The sequence below is a fragment of the Rhagoletis zephyria genome, unplaced genomic scaffold, assembly GCF_001687245.7.
Source record: "Rhagoletis zephyria isolate East Lansing unplaced genomic scaffold, Rhagoletis_zephyria_1.1 Rzeph_scaffold_01099, whole genome shotgun sequence".
In the NCBI taxonomy this organism is placed as follows: Eukaryota; Metazoa; Arthropoda; class Insecta; order Diptera; family Tephritidae; genus Rhagoletis; species Rhagoletis zephyria.
The window spans coordinates 132,489-142,084 of record NW_016158183.1 but is presented as its reverse complement, the minus strand read 5'-3'; the positions used below and the strand labels follow the sequence as shown (position 1 = coordinate 142,084).

The following is a 9,596-nucleotide window of genomic DNA, read 5'->3' as shown; positions in this document are numbered from 1 at the left end:
TACGTTGTTGTTGTAGTTTCTTGGAAGAGCGAACGTGCTTTTAGCGAAGTTGTGCTAGTAACTAACTATTCATACTTATATAAGTGAACGGATGAAACGTTGAAAGTGTGCGTTTATTTATGTATGAATGTATCATTGCATACGTGTACGTGTGTGTGTACGCCTTAGGGGAAGATAAAAGAAAATCGTGTAAGAGCTTAGCATATTCTTAGGAAAACTTAACATAGAAAATTCCCGGGTACTTACTTGGGAAATTAATTAATGTAATTACTATTTCTTAGTAAAGGGCAGAGGCTTAGTAAATGATGGACACTTGGAATAAAAGCTGTGTAAGCAATGAGAGCAATGCTGTAGATTAACATTGAAAAATCAGTGACAAGACAAGAGTTATTCGATTTAATATCTAATCGTCACGAATTTGCCCGCAAGAAAATTTTTACTTTGACGTCACTTAACTTAGCGTATCTCAAGGAGATATCGAGCGATAAGAATTCGTGGAATTTTCCAATGTCTCAAAACAATCTGCTCTATACACAAAAAAAAAATAAAGCTTCGGCGTACTTCAGCGTGTTAATTTGGCCGTAAGCAATATGCAGCGTAATGCTTTGCGTTATCGTAATACAGTCCTCGACTTTTTACTGATATTTTTTTTTTTAATACAAAGTCCATTATAATTTGTAACAGATCTAGGCTCTAGCAAGTGGCCCCTTATCTCCGGGTGTCTGGAAGTATATAATAACCGGTTAGTCGCAGTCTTCTTATTCAGTTAGCATTAAAATGGCGTCCAAGCTATTTCGTTTAGCTACAATTTTTATTTTCTGCATGTGGCAGTCTACTGCGACCAGTACCATAGACTGGTGGGAGACCGCTACGCTTTATCAGATATATCCGCGCTCGTTTATGGACAGCGATGGTGACGGTATAGGTGACTTGAATGGCATAACAATGCGTTTGGAATTCCTCAAGGAAATAGGTGTAACGGCTGCATGGCTTTCGCCTATATACGAATCGCCTATGGCCGATATGGGCTATGATGTGACCAACTTCACCAACATCGATCCGATCTTCGGCACACTGGCAGACTTCGATGCATTGATTGCCAAGGCGCATAATTTGGGTTTGAAAATTATTTTGGATTTTGTGCCCAATCACTCGAGCGATAAATGCGAGTTGTTCCAGAAGTCGATACGCCGTGAGGATGGCCATGATGATTTTTACATTTGGGATGATGGTAAAATCGATCCAGTAACAGGCGAGCGTGTGCCGCCAAGCAATTGGGTGAGCGGTTGTATGTAGAATTTCAATCATTAGAAATTAATTCAGTGGAAATGTAAAAAAAAAAAATGTTATTTACTACTTCTGTTTCTGTTAATTTTTCTTCAAAAAAGTTGCCTCACTGAAACTTTAAAATTATTTAGTTTTTTGACTATAGTGCGGAGTAAAATAGAACTAATTTTCTTAAGTGTGATAAAAAAACTAAAATTCCACAATTCCCACTTCTTCATCAAGAACTCCGCTTTTGATGGACCCGCATGGACGTGGAACGAGCAGCGCCAACAGTACTATTTCCACCAATTTTTGCCTCAGCAGCCTGATTTCAACTTCACAAATCCCATGGTGCGCCAACACTTAATCGGAGTCCTAACTTTCTGGCTTGAACGCGGCGTCGATTCTTTTCGCATCGACGCTGTTCCACACTTCTTCGAGAAACGTTTCGAAAACGGCACATATCCAGATGAACCGCTCAGCGGCGAAACGGACGATCCCAATGATTACATGTACTATGACCACATCTACACAAAGGATCAACCAGAGAACCCCGAACTGTTATACGAATGGCGTCAGTTTTTGGATGAATACCGTCGCCTCCATGGCGGTGACAGCATGTAAGGCGCTATTGCAAGAAATCAGTTACCGATTTATTTCCCAGTAATAACCTCCCCCTCTAGCATACAGATCGCCGAGGCATATGCGCCCATTGAGAATTTGAGCAAGTACATCAACAACGGCACGCACCTCGGCAGCCAGCTGCCAATGAATTTCGATTTCATTCAGTTGACAGACACCTCCACGGCCGAGGATGTAGAGCGACTATGCAATCATTGGTTGGACACAATGTGGACGCGACATAAGTTGGGCAACTGGGTTATCGGCAATCATGACAACAGTCGGCCGGCGACACGCATTGGCGTAAATAGAGTGAATATAATGACGATGGTGACGCATGCGCTACCGGGTTCATCTGTTACCTATTACGTAAGTGTGCTAACATTTGGTTCATGCACATGTTTTTTTTTTATACCCAATGCTCACTTGTGTAGGGTGATGAGATCGGCATGACTGATGGACCCGAAGATTGCAGCGAGAGAGCTTGTGACTTCCGCGACCCAGAGCGCACGCCAATGCAGTGGGGTAACACGAAGAATTCCGGCTTTAGCGAAGCCAACGACACTTGGCTACCCATCAATCCCAACTATAAAATCTTAAATGTGGAAATGGAGCGACATGCAGCACGCAGCACGTTGAATATATTCAAGGGAATGGTCAAACTCAAGCAAACTGTTGCCTTCAAGGCGTTCAAAGAGGAAGGTGGCTTCTCGTATGGCGCATTGAAGAAGCAGATCTTCCAAGTTGTGAGGTTCGTTAGGGGTCGATTAAAAGCTTGAAATAAATGCAATAATTAATTTAATAAAACTTCCAGAGCTGCCGTAGGTCGTGAAGAATACCGCTTGCTGGCCAACTTGGGTAACAAAATAGAATATTTGGATGGCTTGACGAATAAAACTATGGAATATGTGCTGCTCACGGCACATTCGCCACATAACTACGGGTAAGCCACGCGGAAAAGGATCAATAAGATTTGACATTTCAAATTTGTTTTGCTTTAATTTTAGTGATAAAGTGGATTTGAGCAAACGCATTTATTTGATGCCCTATGAAGCGGTTATGCTGCGCTGGAGTCCGTAAAGTTCATTTGCAGGACCATTAAAAAAAAATGTTGTGATCGTAAAAGGTGAATGCGCGGCATGTTGGCGGCAGTGATTACTCATATGTAAACTAAAGACTTACTTAAATACTAAAATAAGTGTTATAATGCAATTTTTCTTTTCTTTCTAATTGTTTTTTTTTTTTTTTAAAGTAATAAACAAAGTATTTCAGACGTTAAAAATGATTTTGATGGCGTAGGGTATACGTTATTTTTGTGGATATACATAAACATTAGTGTGGGCCGAAAATCCGCAAAAATTTGGTTCATTATGCCTTAAAAACAATAATATGCGAGAGATCACAATTTTTGGTCAATGTCTTAGGCTCGCCCAAGTCCATCAAATTACAAGTGCTATAAACAATTTTTCTTAGCTTACTTCGATTCTCCTTAAAAAAGGTCCATATACCAAATTATGTTGGACTAAAAGATTCGAAAATAAATGTAATTTTAGTAAAAAAAAATTATTAGTTCATGTATTTATTAAATTTTATTTTTTTAGCACATTGAATTTTTATTGACTTGTTCGAGCCTAAGATATTGAAAAAAATTGTACTTTTCCCACAGATTATTTTTAGGGCATGTTGACGTGAGTTTAATTGAGTAGAATAACTCTCTACTTATATCTCCGAATGAGCTATGCTTTATTACAAGCTTTAAATCTTACAAAATAAATATCTGTGATCACAATAGGGATTCTAGAATATCAATATCGACAGCGTTAGCTCCCTTCCTTTATCTTGGACTTCTACTGTGGATATTAAAATAACTTTCGGAAATTTTGTATTAAAAATAATATTTTGCTGTTCAGCTGTTTTGCTTGAATGGATATCAATTACTTGCAGAGCTCTAGTTTAGGGACCTTTACCTAACATAACCTAACCATGCCCTATCTCCCGCGATTGCTTATTCAAAAATTTAGCCGCATAATAATGTATGGACATATACACAGACAACATTTAATTAGTTAGCCAAAATTGTCGTTCTTCTTTAATGATAAAAATTTCAATTGAAAAGTTACCCTAATTGTATACGAAAAACTAACTCAAGAGTTTATTGCTAGGCCTAAATTTTTCCCATAAATAACGTTGTATTCTAGGCCCATAAATTTTGGTAAAAGCGAAATTAGCACAAATAAAAAAAAAAAGACGCCAGCACATGCCTTACACCAGCAAAGGTGTAAGTACACACTCAGCCGTAAATGTGACAGCGGATAGACTAATTTGTTGGGATTTGATTTGTTTCGTCGTAAAAGTTATTTTTACTCACCTGCATCGAAGTACATATGTACTTATGCATGTGCAAAAATACATACAAAATTTCTGCCCTTCAATGCCTACGTGAGTTAGTAAATTTCATTTCATAAAAATGCCACTTTAATTCGCTTTCACACATACACACATTTATGCACATAAGCCCTTATATAGGCATTTAGATATAGGCAGTCACAAAAATTATTCATTTTCAATTCATATTTTATGTACAAAACAAAATTTACGCGCATGAAAATTACAAATTAGCCTATTCAAGTTGAACCGGCGCAAACGGCAGCTGTCACCCAACATTCCAAAGTTTGCTTTTGCACCCTCCCAAGCAAGCATCACACGTGCAAACAAATATAAATACATGGAGCCGCATGATACACAATATATAAATCTATTTTGGCATCGAAGTTGTACACGCGCACGCACGCACACACACTTTCATGAGGATTAGAAAAGGTGCGGAATACTAATACGCTCTTCAAGAGCAAGGGCGGGGTGAAAGAGAACGCAAAAAAAGCGAAAATGTGGCAATAAAAATGAGGAACAAGCGATGTGACATGTTTGCTTGACATTTGCAGTTAAATGATGGGATGCGTTGGCAAGATAGTGGCGAAAAAGATCAGTGGGAGGATTCAGAACTCACACCGCAGTTTCAGTACCACTCTTATAAATGTGCGCATAGCATAGTATATGTGGGGCGTTCCATACCAAAATGGACGGGGTTCACACTTCATGTTTTTGATTTGTCTAAAAATTTTAGGGTTCATGGATAGACATAAATAATAAATAAATATGAAATTTGAGCTTGATTCATGATAAAAAAAGAAGGTAGTTTCAATAAACAACTTTTTGATTAAAAAGCAGATTTTTGACAATTGCTCAATTGTGAAAAATTCGAAGCGGCATTACCCAATTGTAAGGTTTGTGGGGTGGGACATTTTATATCCTAAATTTGGGATTATAAAGAAAATAGTTGTATTAATATATACCTTTTAAAAATAATCAATATCTTATCTTGAAAACGTTTAAATTTTACATTAAATTCCATAACAACTTGCCAAATCATTATTTTAATATTAATACAATTTTAGTGAACATATTTTCAAATTATGTTAGTGTCCTAATGTCATCTCATTATTTCACAATGCAGTTTTCTATATCGGATACGTGATTCTGATGTAATTCTGAAATTACACATTTCGATGTGTTATTTAATACATTTTGTCTTTGTCCATTTAACAGCAATGTAATGTACTTTGGTACCCATGGGCCGTAAAATTTTTCTAGCAACACATATTGTTTTCACATGAAATTTTGACACACCCAAAATTGAAGGATAAAATAAATAGATAAAAACAAATTTTCAATAAAACTGATTTGTGTAGTCCAGGGGCGTCTTTAGTAAATGTTTTGGAGGCTGTTTTAATATATCCTATCTTATTATATATCTCTTAGCTTTTCTACATTCTGAGAAGTTGAGAGAATGAAGTCGAATATTCTTTTTTGGTCAACTACGATGTTTGATTTCATTTTTTGCAATCATTAGTTCATTTCGCTTGAGGAGTCACAATGCCGATTTTTTTGAAATTTCGGACAAAAGTTTTCCAAGAATGGTTATAGGCTAAAATAAAACCGATATCTAAAGGGCGTGTGGAACCTCCCTTCGAATTTTTCATAGTGTATATCTCTGGAAGTATTTGTGGTAGAGTCCTGGAACTTTGTATGGATATATGTATATGAAGTCAATCTCAAGCTCATGGAAAAATATGGGTTTATTGGAAAATGCGGCGTGCCACCGTAGAATTAGGAATAGAGGTAAATGAAATCAATCCCAAACCTATGAAAAATTGGGGTATATGAAAACAATCTCGTAGCAGTTGAAAAGAGCTAGCGGTATAAGCCAAATAAACTAAAATTCTGGTGACGCATAGATACCTCTGGACGCATTTACCTAGAATACTGAGATAAGGTATTTTTCCAACGGAAATATGTACAGAAAAACGGGAGCCACACCTTCTGGAAAGTAACATGATCACAGGGTGTATCCCGAAAACCATTTTAGCTAAACCTTCAGGGATTACATTCTTGCCAAGACCCACAGGCATAAGACGAAATTGCGTCGCAAGTTTTATGATCGGCTTGGGTAAGGTTTAACCACTTAACCCCCCTTTGTTTTCGTCACTACTGAATTCTATAAACTGTCAGCTTTCACACAATTTAAAATGTACATGTGTATTTAAAAATGTCATGAAAATTGTGTTGCTAGCTTCATGTTGCAAAAATGTATCAACGAAATGTTGTGGAATTTAACACTTATTTCTTGTTTATTTCTTATTATGCTATGCTTAAGAACAAAATATTTTTAAATCGACAAAACATTAATAAGAAAATTTGAAGGATTTTAGATATTGGTATGGCACGAAATGTCACAATCTGCTTAATTGTCAGGTTGTTAATATGGCGACGAAAAAGTGACAATGGAACTACCTTGTTTTTTGTATCATGGCTTGATTAATACATTTTTGAAAACTTTACAGCACAAAAACAAAAACAAAAACAAATCGATTTAATAGTTTTCCAAATGTCCCGAGAAAAGGGCGAGAAAAATATTAAAAAAAAATCAAACATACACACTTCAAAATTATCTATGAAACCAAATATTTTAAAATTTTTTTTCCAGAAAAATTTTTTACATACAAATTTTTTGATACAAAAATTAGTTTTTGAAAACACGCCACCTAAAAAAAATAAAAAATAAAAATCAAAATGGTAGCTTTGAGTATTGCGCTATACTTAAGTATAGTATTATGGGGGGCACTCTACAATAATTTGAGTTATGATTTTTTTTACGCCGAAGTTGAGTAAAATGAGCACATTGCATATTTAAAACTTGTTTAGAATTTTTTTTCAGGATGCAGTTTTGTAGCCCAATAAATTTTTTGAATAACAGAGTCCAAGTTTTAAGCGATTGCAAAACTTGCGTAATTTTATTTATTTTTTTTAATTTTCTCTAAAAACGGTTTCGCGCTTTTTCTTCCATAAAAAAAAGTGCGAAAAGCCATCAGAGTAAAAAATATTAAAAATCAACGCAATTTTACAGTCGCTTCAACTTTGCATTTTGTACTAAAATTTAATGGGCTACAAAACTGCATACTCAAAAAAATTAAAAAAAAATTTTAAATTTGTAATGTACTCATTTTACTCAACTTCGGCGTAAAAAATTAAAATTTGTATGTGAAAAAATGTTCAAGAAAAAAGATTTCAAAAATATTTATTTTCATAGAGAATTTTGAAGTGTGAACTCCATATATTTTGGTATGGAATGCCCCATGTATGTATTTACATTAGACTGGGTCGTGAAAAATAGTTTGTGTGTGTTGTGTGTTTGTGAAAGAAGTTTGAAATCATAAATCGGAATTTCTTCCAAACTTTTTTATTTATGACCCGATTTCACGGTATATGTACGTATATCGTAGAAAAAATATTTTACGGTACCTAATGCCTGCGTATGTCTTTCCGGACAATAAACTGCATAGGGAAAAATGTGACACATAAAAACAAGATTGTCTCTATCAAAAGTTTCTAAGCTTAAGGATAAAACAGACGAAAAAACGAAGAAAATTCCTATTGATTTTATGTGTAAATTCTTCCTGATTTTATTTATAAAGAAATTGACAAATAATTGAAGTATTTTTTTCCATGTTTTCTCAACAGCGGTTTTTGCTGAATGGATGCGAACTCGACGGCCGACGAACGGACATTTCTTATTTTATTTATTTTTAATTTTATATACACAGGATGTCCTAGACCACTAGTCCACCCTCTCTAAAATGGAGGGAAATGTTGTATGATGTTGTATTTTGTACTTTTTTACAGTGTTTTATGAGAAATCGCTAAAAACAACAGCAAGCACACAAGCACAGTAGTCATACTTTCAAGTATAAAATTATGAAATTATTTTTTGCAATACACTTTCCCACTCAACCCAACACTAATGCGCGACCTCATTTCCTTATCAGCTGAGCGTACCTACATAAGTAATATTAAAGTGCGCCACCTGGCATATAAATATCAAGTAGTCTAGATGTAGGGAACTTGCATTAGGTTGGGTATATGTTTGTGAGTGTTGATGAATATTTAGTAGAATATGTGCAAGTAGACGTTTTTCCTTAAGTATCTGATGTGAACGAGATGTACGCAGACTGTTTATTCCATTTGTCAGCCGGATAAATAACTGCATTGCAAAGCGGTAGTTACTTAAATTTGTAGCTTTTAAGCCTTTAGAACTACCAATCATCGAAAAGAAATTAAAAAGAAATAAAAGACATGCCTGATTTCTAGAAACTTGTTGAGAAATTTAGAATTCAAACGCCGCTTCCTTAAAATGAATATATTGCTGATTCGCAACTGACTTTTTGGTGCACTGTAGCAGCGGCCTTATATACCTGTGCTCGAACTCATGGCAACTCTAGAACGTTCTGCCATCTATCATACATTCTCTCATTCTCTCGCTGTTTGCAGCATGCTCACACTTGACGTTTCTTGCTGTCGCATATTCTACGTCTTTCGTCGAACATTTTGCCACATTATTGTTGTTCGCTACGCGTTACCGCAGTAATCGCCACAATATTAACTATGTATACGGTGACCATCCATCCTTTATTTTAAAGGAAAATCATTTATTTTAACTCTATCCATCATATTTTTTTTATTTAAATAAAGGACGCCGTTTACATTTTATTTCTTAAACTGTCTTTTAAAAGAGTTCTGGATTTTTCAAAGGTCAATTTTTAAACAGAGAATTGGAAAAAGTAAAAATTTCCTTTATAGATTATAATGAAAACTTACGCCAGTTTGGTTCGCAACCCACTTAACGGTTTTTATTTAATCGGTAATCATTGCACAATCTATAAAAAGGGGAAATTTATATAATTGAAAAAAAAAACAAATAATTAATATTTAGACATTTTCCTAGAAACTTTAGAATTGCCTTGCCGGCTCCGTCTTGTAGTGTGAATTATAATATACGCAAAGGATGGCGGAGTCCTCGATAAGCTTACAGCGCCTTTAGAGAAGGGAAGCTTATACAATTAAATAGTATAATTAACTGGTAAATATTCGATTTAAATTACGATAGCTTAAGGCACTTTTTGTACGTATGTACGTATTCCCAAATCATTTTGAAAAAAATGTCCTTTATTTAGCATTAGTTAATATGGTCACCGTACATATGTAGCAACTTCGCACTCTAAGCTAGCGATATGTATATGTCTAATGCCGTTATCTTTTATACCGCAAAATGTAACCTTGTTGCCTTCTTTTGCACAAATACGAAGGGGGGGGGG

At 35.4% G+C, this 9,596-nt stretch overlaps 1 protein-coding gene across 1 annotated transcript in view; it reads left to right on the top strand.

Moving 5' to 3' along the window:
• Positions 1-777: 777 nt before the first annotated feature.
• Positions 778-9,596, top strand: part of LOC108362784 (maltase A2-like) — a 49,716-nt gene continuing 40,897 nt past the window's right edge. Inside the window, exons 1-6 of the mRNA XM_017615929.1 lie at positions 778-1,278; positions 1,510-1,886; positions 1,950-2,256; positions 2,322-2,638; positions 2,702-2,830; positions 2,895-2,959. Coding sequence (XP_017471418.1) covers positions 778-1,278; positions 1,510-1,886; positions 1,950-2,256; positions 2,322-2,638; positions 2,702-2,830; positions 2,895-2,959 — 1,696 coding nt within the window. The remainder of the gene's footprint in view (positions 1,279-1,509; positions 1,887-1,949; positions 2,257-2,321; positions 2,639-2,701; positions 2,831-2,894; positions 2,960-9,596) is intronic.